We start from the raw sequence: 19,853 nt of genomic DNA on the forward strand, positions 1-19,853 counted from the left end.
ACACCATCTTTCATACTTTTCTTAAGACTCTTTCCTGCTAAAGTGTCACATAATTGACAGGCTTATACTAAAGTCTCCTTATGCAAAATGAGTGTAACCTTTCATGACCAGTTTAGTTCTGCAGGCCTACTCAGTAAGTACAAGTCAAACATGGATCTGAATACTTGGAAAATGTTGTGTCCACATACTGGTTTAGACTTGTACGTTGTACCTTGACCCTGTCAGTAGACAGGATGCCAGGAGATGTAAATTGATTTATTGGGTTGAATAATGGATTTACTGCACTTATGCTGAAAATCTGGACCAATATTAAGATAGTATTACTGTTTCTGCTTTAAGACAGTCATGGCATAGTGCTTTATTTCATACCAGATCGGGACCTTTTTGTGGTAGTTTTTGCATGTCATCACAGGGTTTTTTACTACAGAGATTTCTGTAGTTAGAAAATGGTACTGAAAATTACTTCTCATCAAACTTTCATTTATAATAGTACTAAAAACTTTTCCAGTCTGGGACAAATCCACCCAAATTTCCTGCTTTTAATTTCAGTACAGTTACATACTGAACACTAGCAGAGCAGTTACAGCATGCTCACCTTTGTGCATCATTCCCTTAAAATAGAAACATAGGCCAACTTGTGGGAGAGACGAGTGTGAATGAATGTGCAGTTTTAAAGCAGGGCAAGGATTAATGCAGTATGTCTGAGCACTGCTGATTGGTAGCATTTGGCTACAAGTAGGAAAGCAAAGAGTCTTTGGACCTGTGTTATATTTGGCAATATAATATTCTGAAGGAAGGTTTCATGGCTTTAAATGCTACCAACAAATATGAGGCTTTTTCATGACATGCAATATAGACGTAAGTTACTACACCAATCTTAGCAAATAACTAACTTATTCAAATGCCCATTTTTAACTAAGATCTGGATGCTAAGGATGTTTGTATAGTTTGCATGGTTATCTAAATGTTACATCGAGTTGCTGTTGTACAGGTTTCTTAAAGTTCTGAAAAACTGAGAAAAGGATGAGGTCTTGTTTTAACTGAGTGGATCTTTGCGATGCTGCTGCCCTGTGCTTCAGGTTTAATAGTATGAATTACATTCCATGTTTTACTGAATTGCCATTTCCTGGAAAAAAAAAAGTGGTTCAGACACACCTAGGCTGCTGTCCTGTTTAGAAGAGGCAATTACAGCAAAAGAGAAGATGAAATTTATTTCCTCCTCCCCCTTTCACAGTGATGCCAAGTAGCTATGCTTTATAGGCATGTAAAAACCAGAAAGCATTATAGCAAGGGAATTCCTAGTTATGAGCAAACTTATCAACCTTCTCAGACTCCAGTAAACATGACTGCATATTTCTGGGTCACATACCATGTAGCATAGTTGTTCCTATGATGTGCCAAGGGACAGATAATGGGCAGAGCCCTATTTGCGGAATGTGTCTTTGAACAGGGCACTTTCTGGCATGGATCCCTGCCAGGTGGCACATACCTAGCTATCCTGCCACCTTCTTGTGCCGTAGTGCAACGGGTCACCTGATTGCAGCTTAAGCTACTGAGTGACATCCTGAAGGCCAGGCTGCAGCTTATAGTGAGGAAGATAGAGGCATTTTAATAGAACAGCCCAACTAGGATCAAATGTGAGCCTTCACAAGTCTCTCTTGAGCATTTAATGGGTTAATTACAAAATCCTGCTTATAAAACTGAGAAACAAGGCACAGAGAAGCTGACTTGCTGAAGAACCGGGAGTTTAATCCAGATAACCCAGACGCCAGCTTGACAATCTTACTCTTGGGCCATCTTTACTTCTTGTTTTCCATTCCCTTAAAGGCCTAAGCTCTTTTGTTCACCAACCTTTCTCCTTCCCACATAGATATTTCAACATATGTATATGTCTGTGTATGTGGAATATCAGCAAAGCTGATACTTTGCTCCCTACAGAGTTCCTTGTGACCACTCTCTCATGTAACTAATCCATAGCAATGTATACTGCAACAAGGAAAATTAAAAGGTTGGGAACCACTGACCTAACTTCTTAGTAAGCAATACAGCTGGCAATCAGAGGTAACCTGAGCTCCTCGTTATTGGAGCTGCCTGAGCTATTCATAGCAAAGTAAAATTGCTATGGGAATTGAGCTGGATTTATTTTGTTTGAATGCAAATTATCCCAGGTCAGACAGGCTCAGATCTTCTGCCCCCTTCAAATTCATTTGCATCAGCTCTGCCAGGGTGAAGCTGGAGGATCTTTGCTGGGGAAAAGTGGGTATGGATAGTGAACTGCCACTGCCTAGACCATTTGCTCAGGGGCTTTGATGCAGTCCATGTAAGTGACTCTGAAGCCAAGACCTCTGATCAGAGTGAAGGGTCTACCATCAGCTAGCCCTATGCGGTGTCCAAGTGCATTAGGTAAGTGGCTCTCTCTCATGGCTGCAACTTCATCAGGGTATCTTGTAAGGAACAGGAGTCTTTCACACTTATCTGCCGCTCTTACTCATGATATGAAATGTTTTTCTGAAAGGTCCAGCTGCCAAAGTCCCATCATCACAGGACAAGCTGTTTTCACTAAAAAAACACCACAAGTTTGATAAAAGGTAAAAAACTCCTTAAAAACTCATTTGAAAATGGTTCAAGAAATCAGAAAGAAAATAAAACACCAAAGTCTTTTGGCATTATTTAAAAAAAAATCTCAATTTATAGTGTTGTTTCCTGCAAGGCCTGATTCATGACTTTTAATGTTTGGAGTTGTGTGTCTGATAGGGAGGAATGTTCCTGATCAGAAACACTCAAGCAAGCATCTGTTAATGCTAAGTACCTATGGAAAAGAATTTCCAAGTACTGATTTTAGTTATCTATCATCAGTTCTCTTTTTTTTTTTTTTTTTTTTTTTTTTAAGATGTTCATTTTCTGTGTCACTATGCCTTAATCTTCCTGGGTTTGCCCTTATCACAACTATAGGAGCAGAAGATTCATTAAGGAGGCATGTACTTTCCCCACAATATTAGTACATCTGAATTTCATCCACATAAAATCAATTAGCTGTACACAAATGAGGAGGAGAATCTTGCCAGAATGTTTTCATTGCACCTAATCCTTTGAGCAGCATGAATAATTCATAGGAAATCATCCTTAGGGTGAAATTCTGCCCTGTCCAAAGGTCTGTTAAAGATCTAGGCATCCTGAAGTCACATTTCAGAGATTTAAGAGGAACAAAAATGGTGCTTTTGTTTTGTGCTGTTACATAGAACGAGAGAACAGAGAGGGCTGCGTTTTCTACGCTTCAAAATTGCCAGAAAGGTTCACCTCTTCTCACGCTTTAAGGATTCTCTTAAACCGTGCACTCAGTTACATGGGATGCTAGATTAGGGGACTAACTAAGCTACCTTCTGAAGTCACTTGTTCTGTTATTCTTGGTGTACCATAAGTAACTAATCAACTGGAAGACAGGAAAAGTGAAGCATAGATGCATTCATAAAACAATCCTGCAGTTTCCTGTTTACTTTGCGATGGATTTCAGAACTGTCATAAGTAATAAAGTATCATGATTTTATCTTACAGTTGCAGGGATTTGCTTAAACAGGCCATACCCAAGTGCTTGTACAGTTACCAAGCTTAAATTCAAGCTGTTGGTTTTAGCTAATTGCTTTCCAGAACCATTATAGCAAGCCAAAGAGCCATATTGATGAAATCATTAATGAAGTGATCTTGAGTGCAACTTGGTTGACTTTGGGCACTTAAATATTATTAGTGTATGGTTAGTGTCATAATGCTGTAAGTTTACATTAGTGTTTTTCTTCTGTTCATTTATCATACCTACTTCTGTTAAAAAAAACCCAAACCCAAACAAACAAACAAAAAACCCCATGAAAAATGAGGGCGCTCACGTACTGACAAGCAAGTATTTAATCTGTGGCAAAGCAATCAAATTTGTGTTGGTTCTAGCATATCTCATTACCCTGCTATAAATACTAATCTAATACATTTAAATACCAGTGTGACTGGTTCATTTACCTTAACTGGAGGAACAAATAAGAAAATTTCCTTATTTACCATATGTTGACAGAGGGTTGCATAAAGATGTTTTAAACAAGTTCAGTCAACTGCAGAAATACAAAGGCACTATTCAGAGATAACACTGTCTTTGTTCATATAGGAATAATTAAAGACATGTAATTTTGTTACCTTGTTTTAATAATTGCTGAATGTTCTGCATAGCACTTCTTTTGAGTAACTAAACAGAGTAGTCTTTCATGACTAACTCAGACGGGCAATTTAAACATCGTACTCTCCTTCTGTCAGATCCTCAGATAATAAAATGCTATATTGTTACGAACTCTTTAACATTTTACATTTGCAAGAAATCTATCTTATGTTAGAAAATGGAAGAAATTGAGTTATTTTTGTGAGTCACTTAGAATCTAAAGAAAAATGTGATCTGCTGTACAATTCTCAAGTCAGAATAGGCAACAATTAGTGACGCTAATGCTTCTTTCACAATAAAAATATTTTAGTGTGTATAAAGGCCATTAACTTAACCTAAACATTTGCTGTGGTACAAAGCCAGATATTCCAATCTGGTGAAAATCAGTAAAGATCTGCTGAGGTTACTTTCATCAGCCAAGGACCCAGTCCAATAAAACATTACGTTTGTACTTCCCTGACTCCAGGGTAGTCGTCAGTAACTGCCCACGTACAGACTTGATACAAATTCACCCATTCTTCAGAAAAGTTTGGCAAACATAAAAGCTAGGGAAAAGTTTAGTTAACTAAAATTCTTTCTTTCATTTAGTGTGTTTGCATGCCTTTGTGCTGCCTGGTTTGGGATAGGATCAAAAATGAACATGCTCTGAGTTTTACTCGTGGGATTTCTGACTTCAATAATACATGTGTATTATTGGAAGCCTCATGAGAGTCCATTCTCACTAGTTTCCCAGAACATTTTCTTTCCCAAATTGGTATAAATGCACTCTGGAAATGCTTGCAGAGACAATGTTCAGCTCAGTGGGAGCTCCTGGGTGCTTAACACTCTTTAAAAGTCAGTAATTTATTTAATGACATGGGTATGGATTTAGGGTCCAGCCTTGTCACTTTTTGCTGGAGAATCATGGGTCATACCCCTGTCACTGTGTCTCAGAAGCTTGTTTCATTTACCCAGTGCTTCAGCAACGTGGGCACATCTGTGTGAAGTGCCCTTCTGAGTGGGACAAAAATAGCTTCTGGAGGTAAAACACACCTCAGCTCTGTTAGCTGCTGCTGTCCCGTTTGCAGTTACCACCCAGAAAAGGAGCTCTAGGTCATACCGAAGAGGGAATGAACTTCTTTAATTACCATGATTTACTGCCATTGGTTTGGCTGTTTGCTCATGATGCTTCCCAAGGGTAAAGATATCTTTCACCTCAGCAACACTTTCTGCAATTTGGCTCCTTCTTTCTGCTTTGCCAGATATGTTGCTTGTCATTTTTTCTACCTAATTTCACATCTTAATTTGCTCATTTTGATTATATTTTCCAGAGCATTGACATTTTGACCCTAACCTGAGAGGTGCTCAATAACCCATCTCTCAAAAAGTCAGTTAGTGATAACAGGTATGTACAATTCCAGGTCAGGCTGGGCTGTTCAGCTGGCTATAATTCTTGGAAGCAGTTTTTCTTATGACTGTAGTAAGGTTATAGTCTCACGTATTTTTCAGACTACCAGCTTAACCCATCTCAAGAGGTGAGTCTACTTCATTACACGTTCTCTAAAGAAACAATAATTTATTTAAACTGCTTGCATGATACAGGATTGCTTTGGACAACCTTGTACTAGTATTGGTTGAATATCCTTGCTCTGGAGGAAAGAGGAAGCCATATGATGAATGTTGGCAAACTTACCAGGACTTTATTCTACCTGGGTTTCCTTAGCATGTGTGAGAAAACTATGTCCCTATCCCGTCTTCAAGGCTTGACCCAAACCCCATTCTGAACAGCTGGCACTTTTCCTGCTGTCTTGACCAGATTTTGTGTCAGGCTGCTGGTGTATGCAGAGGGGACTGCCATCTCCACATGATGTTCTCTGAGTATGCATTTGAAATGGGGCTGAAATCAGTTGCTGTTCTCCAAGCTGCTGGTCATGAACTAAATGCTCCAAAATACCATGTAGAGACACATAAATGTTAACACTGTGCCTGAGCTAATAACCTGGTCTCTTAGCAGCTACATTGTTTCTAGTTTGAGCTGGCTTGCCACCAGCTGCCCTGGAGTATGTGCAGAATGAATGGAGGGCTGAGCGCAGACTGAAGGTCATGAGGTCATTTCTGTACTTCATGATGGAACTATCATTATCAGCTTATAAAACCTGAGGGAAGGGCCTCATCTCCCCATCAGTGTGTGGTGGAGTCTGAGTGGAGGTACAGGAGTTATGGGGAGACCTTTCCCTTCTTCTAGCACATGGTGCAGCACGTTGGCATTTGAAAATTGACATCTGCCTGATTCTAAAGGCCAGTCTGGGCCCAAAGGCAATTTCTGGCTGTTGTCAGGCGGTTCTAAGTTGTGTGAATAACGTTATGTTCTCTGGATCTCTATCGTACCCTCTTTCTGCTTCTAGGATACTCATTATTCCAGTATGGGAAACAATCTGGTAGACAAACCCACAGGTTGAACACCAGAGCTAGGGGAGTCTCTCCTCCAGCAAGGGAATTCTTCAGTGGCAGAGATGGGTCTGTTGTGTTTCTTTTGTGGTGCAAAGTGCCAGAGACTTAGCAGAGCATCAGGGCAGAAAATAAGAGTTTGACTTTGATTAAAATGAACTGTAGCTAAGATAATTTCATTAATTTTCTCTACAAAGTGAACAAGAAAAGACTCCAATATGCTGTGGCGTGAGATGGTCCCAACAATATTGTGATGTGAGTACTAGTTATAGGGACATCTTTGCCCTCAGATAATTTTAAATAGCCAGCAACCATAGTTCTTAGGCCATCTGTTCTTCTTATTCTTTATATTTCAAGGAAGTTCTTAATTTATATTTCTATTTGTTTTAAGTAGAACTAAAAACTGTACTTTATGTCTCTGTACTTTACGTGCTGTAACTCTTGTTAAGATGTGTTTGAATCAATGATTTGTGTTTTTTAGAAGCTGGACAGTTGGGAAATAACAGAAGTCTTGGATCAATGTACACTGAAGTCTGTGGAAAGCTTTATGCCAATTTCAGTTGGCCTTTTGTCAAGTCTTTTAAAACTGCATGAATTTTTGGAACTATTTTAATGGGTGTGAAACAACGTTTAACTCTTCCTTTTGAAAGATTTTTCATCTTGAGTACATACACACCGACCTAATGGTATAGACTTCATTGATTTATTTGGCCATTGTTTTAGTTGCTCTCGGTTAGAGGCACAGTTGTTTTTTAACACCTAATTTTATGTGCATGCTCATAATACTGAGTAAAGCATTCTGGGTATAAGTAGTATTCCTTAGACCATACATGCAAACTTTTTAGCACTTTATTTAGTTGAGATATTCCTGTCTTAGTACAAACTGTGATTTAACTTTGTGTCAGTCAGTATTACGTAGTTACGTTTAGCAGAGACATTGCAGTTCATTTATCCATGCTTTAATTCTCAGTTTAATTTCATTATGCTTCTTACCTCATTATTTGCATCTGGTTTATGGAACTCCTGTAACTTTAATATGTTTATGGCCAAGCTGTTGCTTTCATTTAATTAGCATGTAACAAAAATGCCTTATATGCAGAGAACCCACAGCCATGAGGCTCTTCTAGCTCGGAGCAAGGGTTTGTCTGCTACCTGAGAACTTAGCTTTGTTCAACTATAGGCAAGGAACGTAAGTTTTGAAAATCCTTTGCTCACTGTCACTGCTGTGTTTTTTATTGAGGGTCTGTTTTTTGGAGATGCTGAAGCCTCAAAATGAATTGGGTTTACAGGCTGGTAATCTGCCAGAGGCTTTGCTCAGAGTCTAACACAGGAGGAGACAAATGGGAGCAGCCTTTGTGCTGTTCCAGTAAGAGGCCAGTGAGACCTGTTAGAAACAGATATGTTAGCGTGTGACTCTCAAAACTGTGCTATGTGGGTCTAAAATCAGTGGAAGATTTACCTGGGGTTGTATAGCTAAGATGAACTTTCAGTGCTTTGAAGAATTCTTCTTATTTTTCAGCTTATAATCTAACTTCAATGTAAAAAAATCTTGAATCAGGTATTTTATTATCCTTTCCCTTGTCCAAATTTGATTTTGCAATTCTTCCTCCTTTTGAAACACACCAAGAAAACAGAACAAGTGCCTTACCTGGGTGATAACACCCTGATACTGAGGAATTTCACAAAGACATAATGGATCTGAAAATTCCTTTAGCCCAGAGCTAAGCAAACATTTCCCAACAAATAACAAGTGGTAGGAATGTTGCCTTCTCATCTCTCCTCAACTTTTCTGCAAACAAACTGCAAGTTCCTCTAATTTATTGATTCAGAATTATTTGCTAACCACACAGATCAACGTATGTCTTTCTGTTTACTTTCCAGTGGCATGGAATATCCCTTACAGAAGGAAAGCAAATGTGTTGTGAGGAAAGAACAAGAGAACAGCAAATTCCAACGAGCAATCTCTTGGGTTTTCCTTCCCACCATATTCTCACAATTACTGCTATTATTAGTGATAGCCACAGTGGGAGAGAGAGGGAATAGAGAGGAGTCCCTGGCCTTTTTCATGCTGTGTTGTCTAGACTTGGTAAAAATGTTAGATTTTGTCATCCTGCTTCCTCTCATGGTGTTATAATTGTGGAGAATCTGAAATAAAAGTGGAGTTTTGACCTATCTGACCCTCTCTTTGATGGGTCCCAAACCCATCAAAGTTAATGGAAAGATACTGAGTTCTGATTCAAGGAAAACCACATGTATACTTAAAGTTATGCTGTAATAGGGAACCTAATGCATGAATTTCCATGACAGTTTTGACAGTATGTGTTCATCTACTGAAGTATTGGAGCTGGATAAACACAGTGCACCTAATTTACAATTAGAAAAATGTTTCATGTATTTGCAGAAAAAATTCCCAGAACCCTTTTTTTTACAAAAAAAAACAACCAACCCACCACCCTGAAACTTAGAGTGCCCATGGGTAAACACTAGCCAAAATCTGGCCTTCAAGAAACTGGGATTCTTTGGCAGCTTAAAGTTAGAAAAGATGATTCTGTGCTGGTATCCTACCTCTGTGCTCTGGCATTTCTCAGCTGTTATATTTTCCAGCCAGCATGACCATAGCCATAGGCCATTTTGCTTTACCTAAGGCTAAAATTAAAGAACCTGCAAGAAAAGTCTCTGGCAGTTATTGCTCAATTGCCCCCTTTGCAGTGATCCGGAGCATCTCTGTCAGAAGCCAGGTCAGCATACTCAATGTTACTTTGGAATTGCCAGACAGATTATTTTAATATGAGGTTTTGAAATGATCCCATACCTGGAAGAAATAGAAAATGGTCTGTGATTGAGTGAGTGTTCAGACTGCTCCGTGGCACTTTCCCTTTCTTCTTGACAACTTCATAAAACTCGATGTTATCAAAACGAAAGTATCTTTCATTTACACAACATTTTTCAATTTGGAGGATGTGTCTGATGTAAAACCCAAAGGAAAGGAGTCTTACGGGAGATTTAGAGTAATTTCTACGGGGAAAAAAGTGAATGCATTTGTAAGGCACGCAGTCAGCTACAGGCTATGTAAAGGTGCAGCAATATACATGCAGCGCAGGGCCCAGAATTCAGTTTACTCTCGCTCCCCCCCCCCCCCCCCGATTCTCAATCCACCCTTACAATGTTAAATATAGAAATTACATTGGGGGCTGAAACTTGGTGTACATCAGGGACAGTGTCTTACAGGAAAATGTAGAAAACCCTTTGTTCCATATGGTTTGAATCATTGACAAAATGAATCCTACAGGAATAATTTCTAGAAGCCTTTAAAATGGGGAAATAAAAACCAGATTCACTACATTTCTGTTTTCCAACTGAAAAAAAAAAAATCATTTAGCAGTGCCCAATTATCAGTGCACTCTAGCAGATAAAAATTGCCTCTCGGAACCACTTTCAAATTGTGTGATGACACACATCATAAAGATTTAAAATATTAGTCTTCTTCCCTACAGGAAAGTACTTTGTCATGACCAAATGCGATCTGACATTTGAAATATGCCAACTTATTGCAGTGAACAGCCAAGTTAAATTCTTGTCAATTATTTAAAGCCTGTCTCTTATTGACAGAGGCAATTTTAACCTTCATTTAGAATGTTAAGAAGATATAGGCTGATACCGAATTATGAATTCATGTTGAAGAAAAGAGAGGAGGCAAACTTAATCAGAATGTCGTATATGTTTGTTTTCACATTATTTTCCAGGAGACAAGTAGACCCTCATAGTTCATAATATGGAATCTCTTCTATTGTCAAAATTCAGGTCACCATTTGATTTTGCAAGCACTATTATTAGGCCCCTGTGAAAGTTGCTTGTACTGGGGAGTACTGCGAAGCCACCTTTGATTTGGAAAGGCAGAAGTGAATTTCCATGAAAAGGGCATAGTGTATGACTATAGGCTGTTAAGAACCTGTATATCTCTGATAAATCTTTTCAGCTGGAATAGACTTAAAGTCAATTTTAGCATTAACTTGGTAAGTGGTTAAAGCTGTGAAGATTTCATATATAACTTTCTATTTTGACTTGCTTTTCATTTTCTGTTGACGTTTCCTCATGGGAAACAATTTTGAAAGTGCAGAAAATTCCACAAATCCTCAAGAAATACAATGCTTACATTAGGCATTCAAACTGGTCTCCTTCTGATACCCTTGGCATTCAGGTCCTAGGACGTTAGTCTAAAGAAAAGCATCCATTTCAGGAGGGAATAGGTGTTACATGTCTAATATGTGCATTTTCAAAGAATACTTTTTGAGGAAGGAGGTGGAATCATAATCTGGGAGGACTTAAGATGTCGGGCAAGATGGTTTGCAATTGACATTTGTTTGTCTGCACATATTTTTCTGAAGCATAAGAGATATGTAGTCCTCGTGGGATGTCAGTTTTGGCAGGAGCGTGTTGGCACATGGTAGAGCCTCACTGATCCAAACCAAAAATCTGTATCTAGTATTACGTATATAATGTAATAGAATTACCTGATGAAACTTCTTCTTGGTTTTTGACTTGGTAAAAAGGAGTGTTTATTACAACATGTTTTACAAAACCAAGAAATGAAATAAAATCATAACTGATTAATGAGCTGCATGGAAATACTTCCTCAGTGCCACCCACATTTCCCTGGCCCTGATCCTGGAAACACTTCATCACATGTGCAGTTTTATGCACAGATACTATGTGAAAACTACAGCGTAGTTTTCCCATACTTACTTCTGTCTTTCAGGGATCCAAGAAGGAAAACAATCAGATACTTGCTTTCACTGATCAGTTTTCTTTTGTAGGAGGGCATAAATAATAAACTGCATTTATGAAGATTAAATTGCAGGGAGTTGATTACTGAATGATAGCACTAAAATGTTCAGATGCTTCAGCTTTGTGCTACTGTACTATAATGTGCTTATGTTTATACTTAGGGGTAACCTTAAGTCTGGGATTCCCATCTGGTAATACCTTATTCAGAAAAAAAAAAATTAAATTTAAATATTTTGGTTTACTAATGTATGCATTTATTAGAAGATGCATTTTCCAAAAGCATTTTCTTTTTATGTGAGACTGTATATGCTGTACACAAACACCCATAGAACCAAATCTATACTGTGAAGAATGGATTAATATTGCATACGAAATTATTCATGGTACTGTGCGAAGGTGCTATGTTGCCAGTCCCGCAACATTCTTGTTTTGTGTGTTACCAAACGTGAAACCTGGTGATCTCTGAAGTGAAAAAATGCATACTTTAATTGAGAAGACTATCTAGATTATATCTTGAGTAAATCTAATTTAGAAGAGCACATTTCAATCTGTCTAGGCTTTGAAGAAAAAACAGTTTAAGACCTAGCATGTTCCAGCTGTGAACTTTGACAGTCTTTTCTCTAATTTCTGGTGGTGTTTCTTTTTTTAGTCAGGTTTGATAAGGACACAGAAGATCGAGTTCCTTATATCTCCGTTACCTCAGCAGCTAGCACAGGAGCACAACTACACATCGCCTGCTGGACACCATCCTCATGTATTATATAAACGAACTGCAGAAGAGAAAGTGCATCGGTACACAATAGAGTCCAGTCCCAAACACTTTTCTTTTGGTCATCACAGAACTCACACTTCCCACAAGTATCATGCTCAAGCAAATGATTACCACCATGGAAGGTTTCAAAAGCAACATTTTTGTGGACGTCGCAAGAAATGTATGTAAGGAAACTTTCTCTCCTTGTTTGAGATAGTGGCTCTTAGAGACTGTATGGTGATTCTGAAGTGTGGTTCACAGTCACCTTTGTGATGGAGATATAATAACCTTAAATTATACAGTTCTAAAGTGGATTAGATATTACAGACTTGATTATTCCTTTAAATTGATGTCATAATATATTTTATTAAGCCATTAGAATCACTGTTTAGTTTTCTTATTCTCTACCTAGATTAAAAGATCCCTTGCCTGATTTTGTGACAATTACGTAGTTTTCAGTAAGCAGCTCTGCACAGTGATGGATGCCAAGCCCCTGATCTGCTCTCTGTTAGTTTGGGGATATATATTTAATTAGGTTTGAAGATGGAGAAAAAGTAATCAGTAATTTCTGAGAGGATAGAGAATACGTCTTTCAAAACTCACTATTTGATAATGAAATGTTTAGCAACTGAGATCTTCAAAAAGAACCTCCCATGTAAATTGTTTAAATAAGATTTTGGAGCCACCTCTTAAAAAATATATTGGAATATATTATCCTGCCAAGGTCTAGTCTGAGTCCTCATTAGACCCTCAAATTGCAGAATATTTTAGATCCCCCTTGGACCCTATATCTGTGCTTACAGCATTCAGTTGATTCTGTTTGAAAGCTGATCTGCTTTAGAGCTGAGTTTCTTAATGAGGGTCTCCAGGACTGCACACAGTATTGAAAACATTGTCTCAGTCCAGTGATATTCTTCCAACTTCCTACTTGAGTTCTTAGCAAATGAGACGGTTCCTTTTCCAAAAGGCAGGCATGTAAGGAAGAAAGAGAAAACAAACAGAAGGGAAGGAATGAGAAAGGAGGTAGTGGAAAAGGTGGCTGGCTGAGACTGAGGCCTGCCTGAGGCCTGAAAACTGCCTATTAAAAATTGACAGCTTCCTCAAAAATCCTTCTTTCTAGATTGGAAAGCTAGACCTCAAATACCAGATGCACAAGCCTATGATTCAACCTATAAACATTTGCATTCTAATGCAGTTCACAAATACCTCGTTACACACTCCCTTTCCCTCCTGTCTGGTTTTCCTGCTGCCTGCTTCAGAGCAGAGGACGGTGGTGCTCATCAGCTCTACAGCATTTTATTTGCATTGTCTGCTGTGGTCTTGCAGTTTTTTTACTGTATGCCCTGTGACTGCTTGTCCAAATTAAGAATTATTTGTGTCCACTTGAGCTTTTACATGGTGCTTATTGCTATAATAAATGAGTACATTTTGAACACTGTATTTTCATAACCTCCTGGCATGTGAGAAGATACTGTCATTATTCTCATGGCTCAGACACAGGAGAAGTCAAAAATAACCATTGCTTCTGGGGACCAAATCGATAAACTGAGGTTTTTCTTTAAAATACTTAGCAGAATATATGCTCCTCTAATTCTATGTGTGTATCTATGTATTAAATAACTTCGGTTACAGCTGTGAGTTCTTAGCTGCATATTCAAGTTGGGTTTATGTTAAATGAAGAACATGCGATTAGCATCTAGCTGTGATGAGTTTAGTATAAGTGATTTACCCATCATTGTTTAGAGTGTTTCAGATGCTGTTAGGATCTGATTAAGCAAGATTGCATTTAATTACCTTAACCATGAAACTTTCTTTTCACATCCTGCAGTCTTTCAGTTCATGCAGTACATACCTGTAACCTTCCGAGAGAAATGAAGGAGTTCTAAAAAATTACAACCTATTTCTATACCCAGCTTTGGCTAATCTATAGAACAAGTCAATGTATGTTCACTGAATGAATGCAGTCCTACAAATAAAATCACTTGTGATTGTTTAATTGAGTAAAGACAAATACAGCATGTAGAAGAAAACATCTCACTTCAGTAAAGGCAACACCTCTTCTATGATTATTTGGGACATTTTTCTTGGTTTTGTTTTTTTTTGTTGTTGGTGTTGTTTTTTTTTTTCTTGGTTTGTATATTGTCTTGTTCTGAGATCTGGAGTCATATCAGTTTGAAATTTTCAGCAAAGTCCAATCTGATCACCTGGAATAGAAAATTTCAGCTTGAATGAACAAAGGCATTCAGAATGCAGTCTTATGGAAGACACTCCTCTACTATTAACACCACTGAGTTGAGGTTAATTTATCCTAACCTAAGAACGACTCCAAACTTGATGAACAGTAAGAGGGAAGAGCACACTGCCACTTTTAGTGTCATAAAAGTAGCTTGTCGCACTCACCATCCTCTACAATTTCATATGCTGGCAATTTGTAAGCACTAGGACAGCCAGTTAATAATCTTTCAGACCCTTCACAATCTAAATGTTTTTAGATCCTGAGAATTAACTGGACTGTAGATCATAAATCATGCTTGAAACATTGCTGCTGCTTAGGTTTTATTAGTAACAGTGAAGTTAATTCAAGAGCAAAACACTGCTCATGGATTTATGAGTCGAATGCCTTGAAGTCGTATTGCCTTCAAAACAGTACATGGAAACTGATGTGCCTTGAACTGAATGCTTCACTCTTGGGTGAGGCATGTCTTCATGTCTTGACGTGCTTCCAGAAAAGTTCTTTGAGCTTGTAAAGGACAATTGTTTATAATGGCTGATACATTTTAAAATCTTACTAGCACAGTTACTGGCATGTTAAACATAGTTCAGAGTGACTTAGTCCTTGCAAGCAGGCTGCTGTTGTGCATTCTGTGGTATTCATGATTTCCCAGTTCGGCATGGAAGGAAGTGGCATCTGTTTTAACTATGTCCTTGTGATGAGACACAGGCAGGATTTTTTTGATTACCTGAGGCTTCCTCACTTGTGTCATGTTACATCCTGTGAACAAAAACTATCGTTATCTGAATAATATGTTGAAGTGGCCTTTGAGATAATTCTTGATTCAGAGGCAATGTAGGTTTATGCAAAAGAAGCTATGAATAACAGCAGCATTACAGGACTAGGATATAGATTTCTTTTCCCATTCCTGGCTGTGAAGAAATGGAGTAGAGACCATGCTCTAACTGTGCCATTGACCATGTGACACAAGTACAGAGGGAAAAAGTGCTCCCTGGCATTGGGGTGTGTGGGCTGGATGCGCATATCCTGTTACCAAGCCCTCCTTGCTATTGCCTGACATTTCCCTATATAAATATATTCCCAGCAGGGATAATCTCAGTGGCAAATTCACATAGAAGGCTAATGTCAATCACAACAGCAGGCTGGCAGGAATCTTACTTGTGGTGTGTGTCTGCTTTCTGTACTGACGGTGGACATCTGTTGTGGAAAGGACTTTTTTACCAACTGCTATGTAAGTAGCACATGCCAAACACCTTAAGAAGTTATCAAAAGGATAGGAAAAATGTAGATATTCTGTTAAACTTCTGTATGTATTTTTTGCCACAAATACTACCATTTTGTTAGATTAATTCTTTATTTTAAAGTGGTTATTGCATACGATTGTGGTTCTCCCATTTTCTTCTTTCCCTGTAGCCATCCTTCGCTCAGGAATGAATCAGGTCTTTATTAATAAATATAGAATAACTTAGCCATAAGTACTAGATCATGTGCTGTAAAAATAATCTAAGGCTCTAAACTTGTGATGCTTCATTTTCTGATGAAACTGTTCATGAGTGCTCTGAACCTTTTCCAAAACTGAGTTTTATTTCCTTTTAGATGCACCTAAGCCACCCACGGAAGAGACGTACATTCGCTCAGATGAATATGGGACTTCTGCAAGGTTCAAAAGATCATCTGCTAAAATTCAGAAAAATGGAAGTCTCAATGTTGAAACCCTTGTTGTGGCAGATAAAAAAATGTTGGAGAAACATGGCAAGGAAAATGTAACAACGTACATCTTAACAGTCATGAATATGGTAAGATGTGGTGTATCTGAATTATCCCTAGATTATCACAGCTCTGTCAAAAGTACTGTAGGGTTCAAAAAAAAAAAAAAAAAAAAAAGGAAAATATTTAAAATGTCGTATTTTAAATTACTTCTTGTGTAGTACAAAAAAGGCAGATACTCTGAAATGGAAACTTTCATTTAGTATCATGAAACTTTGTTTTGTCTGATGTCTCTCCTTGAAACAAAAATTCATTTGAGAAAGCACAAATTTATTTTGTGAAAAATCATATAATTTAACAAAAAATATATTTTGCTTTGTGGCTTTGCCCTTGTACTACAAAACTTGAATTTGAACTTGATTACACTTAATCCAGGAAACCAAGGACAGAACAAAGCCCACTGAAGACAATAGAAAGTTTTCAAGGTTTTTGAATAAGTCTAGTGGTTTGGGGCATAATTCTGGGTTAAACTATTTTAAATTAATCCTAAAAGGTAATAACTCCATTAATTTTAAATGGAAATTGAAGCCAAATGCAGTAACTCAATACATGAGTTTAGTCTATTAAAAAAATTACACATGTAGATGATATTTCCTCTTCAATAACCATTGCAGGTCTCCAGTCTGTTTAAAGATGGAACAATTGGAAGTGATATAAACATTATCATTGTGAGCCTTCTTCTTTTGGAACAAGAGCCTGTAAGTTGGGTCAGAATTTTTGTGTGGTGTGCTTCATTTGCTGCTGTTCACAGGGAGTATTGGGTGTTCCTGTGTTAGGTACATGAACTTTCATTAGAGGTTTCTTAAGACATAAAGCGTGAGAAGATGATGAAAATCACAAAAACCTCCAAAATCACACTTTCTGCATTTCACTGCTGCTCATTTTTTGATACTAAAATCTTCGTTTCATATAAATGTTCTTTAGAAACACTGAAATGATTTCAGTGAGATAAAACTTAACAATTTCCAGCATTTTCTTGAACAGAAATAGCTGGAAGGAGAAATCTACTTAAGAAGTATTTAAATAAATAAAAAGATTGTGACCTGGACTTTCCAGGATGTGGTGATCAGAAGGGCAAGGAGTCAAAAGTCCTGAATTGAAGATAGTGTGTAACAAAAGGTGGGAGTGGTGCCAATTCTTTTGGTAAGGATGCTGACACAAAAGGAGACAAAATTTCTTCTGATGAAGACAAGTTTGTGATGGGTTGATCTACTTGGATAATACTTTTCCTTCAGAGAAATCTCCAAATATTTTAATCACAAGATTGAAAACAGTTTAGCGTGCAATGTTATCAGGATTCAAAATTATTTGTACACTGTAATTCCAACCACTGACTTTGAAAATATCTGTGTCTGGGGAGAGGAGCAGTTTTATTCTACAATTGTAATTGATTCACTTATCAACAGAATTGGTCATCACAGACAGTTAACATGGGAATACATAAGTTTATGCAAAACAAATATGAAAAAGTAATACTCTTTTCCCTAACCAACTCTTATTCTTTCAATCACGTTTCTCAAATATTGATGGAAGCACCTTATTTCTATGTCCATGAAATATCTACAGGGTGGATTACTGATTAACCACCATGCGGACCAGTCACTGAACAGCTTTTGCCAATGGCAGTCTGCTCTGGTTGGGAAGAATGGAAAGCGCCATGACCATGCCATCTTGCTTACGGGCTTTGATATCTGCTCTTGGAAAAATGAGCCCTGTGATACTTTAGGTATGATATGAAAACATGTTCTGATAAACTCGTGAGTGTCAACAGCATCATCTTGATTTATAGAGATGGGAATGTTATAAAATCGTCTATTTTTGCACATAATAGTAGCCTTTTCGAAGCGTAAAGAACACTATTATTTTTATATATTTGTCTCTGAGATACCTAAAAGAAAATGAGTATTTCCGGTATCATTGCCCCAGAAAAAGTGGCAAAATAAGCTATCTGAAGACATCCTTTTGAATTGTCACCTCTTCAAGGAATATTTTTGATTTTGGGAATATTTTTGATTTTGAGAATATTTCTGAGCCACTGATATTTTTTTTCCTTTTTATGACTACTTGCCCTTTTTGAATGGGATTCCTCCCTAATTTGGGAGCAGTGAAGGCATGAAGGGGGGAAAGAATAATCTTTACAAGTAAAGTATATTTTGAGAGGTTAGGTTTGATTTATACTTCTTATACAGGATTTTCTTTATAGCTAAATAAAAGTCTGCTGTAATTCCTCCACGATAAATCTGATGAAGCAGACAATCATCTTCATGCACCACAAATAGGCTTATTAGGACCAGTGCAGATGATATATGTATTTGGGATTCTGTAGGGGAACAAACTATTCTACTGCTTCCTTCCTTCAGGATTTGCACCTATCAGTGGCATGTGCAGCAAATACCGTAGTTGCACCATTAATGAAGATACAGGCCTTGGACTGGCTTTTACAATTGCTCATGAATCTGGACACAAGTAAGTTTCACGAGTCTTACGTGCTCCTTCTATAAATAAATCTGTGAGTGAATGGAAACATAGCACAAGTTAACATAAATCAGTTAAATATGGATCATTTGGATCGGATGGATGGCTGAGCCCAAATAGTGGTGGTGAATGGAGTTAAATCCAGGTGGTGGCCAGTCGCAAGTGGTGTTCCCCAGGGCTGTATTGGGGCCAGTCCTGTTTTATATCTTTATCAACAATCTGAACAAGGGGATCAAGTGCACCCTCAGTCAGTTTGCAGATGACACGAGGTTGGGCAAGAGTGTTGATCTGCTTGAGGGCAGGAGGCTCTGCAGAGGGGCCTGGGCAGACTGGATAGATGGGCCACGGCCAGTTGTATGATGTTCAGCAAGGATCAGTGCCGGGTCCTGCACTTGGGGCACAACGACTCCCCGCAGAGCAACAGGCTGGGGGCAGGGGGCTGGTACGCTGTCTGGTGGGAAAGGAGCTGGGGGTGCTGGTTGACGGCTACCGAACGTGAGCCCGCAGTGTGCCCAGGTGGCCAAGGCGGCCAGCAGCATCCTGGCTTGTATCTGAAATGGTGTGGCCGGCAGGACCGGGGAAGTGATTGTCCCTCAGCACTGTTGATGCTGTGCCTTGAACACTGTGTTGGGTTTTGGGCCCCTCGCTACAAGAGGGATGTAGAGGTACTGGAACATGTCCAGGGAAAAGCAATGAAGCTGGTGAAGGGTCTAGAGCACAATTCTTATAAGGAGCAGCTGAGGGAACTGGGGGTGTTTGGCCTGGAGAAAAGGAGGCTCAGGGGAAACCTTATTGCTCCCTACAACTACCTGAAAGGAGGCTGTAGTGAGGTGCGTGTCAGTCTGTTCTCCCAAGTAACAAGTGGTAGGATGAGAGGAAATGGCCTCAAGTTGCACTAGGATTTAGACTGGATAAATAAGGAAAAGTTTCTTCACCGAAAGGGTTGTCAAGCATTGAAACGGGCTGCCCAGTGAGCTGGTTGAGTCACCATCTGTGGAGGTATATAAAAGACGTGTAGATGTGGTGCTTTGGTTTAGTGGTGGACTTGGCAATGCTAGCTGAACAGTTGGACTTGATGATCTCAAAGGTCTTTTCCCACCTAAATAATTCTGTGATTCTATGATTTATAGAGTGCTGTATAATGATTAGAATACATCAAACATCCAGTTAATGTGTTGGCCATGTTAAATATCATCTCTTCAAGAAAAATAAAAATAACC

The 19,853-nt window shown here is 38.5% G+C and overlaps 1 protein-coding gene across 3 annotated transcripts in view; it reads left to right on the forward strand.

Annotated features, from left to right (window-relative positions):
* The window catches only part of ADAMTS18 (ADAM metallopeptidase with thrombospondin type 1 motif 18), a 485,565-nt gene that overhangs the window by 326,021 nt on the left and 139,691 nt on the right, over positions 1-19,853 (forward strand). For 2 of the 3 annotated variants that reach the window (XM_080410685.1, XM_080410686.1), the window contains 6 exons: positions 12,057-12,339; positions 15,476-15,622; positions 15,988-16,187; positions 16,773-16,856; positions 17,725-17,884; positions 18,519-18,624. In XM_080410685.1, coding sequence (XP_080266811.1) covers positions 12,057-12,339; positions 15,476-15,622; positions 15,988-16,187; positions 16,773-16,856; positions 17,725-17,884; positions 18,519-18,624 — 980 coding nt within the window. The remainder of the gene's footprint in view (positions 1-12,056; positions 12,340-15,475; positions 15,623-15,987; positions 16,188-16,772; positions 16,857-17,724; positions 17,885-18,518; positions 18,625-19,853) is intronic. The other variant, XM_080410687.1, reaches the window with a different exon arrangement.

Source organism: Falco punctatus (genome assembly GCF_963210335.1).
Source record: "Falco punctatus genome assembly, chromosome: 14".
Classification (NCBI taxonomy): Eukaryota; Metazoa; Chordata; class Aves; order Falconiformes; family Falconidae; genus Falco; species Falco punctatus.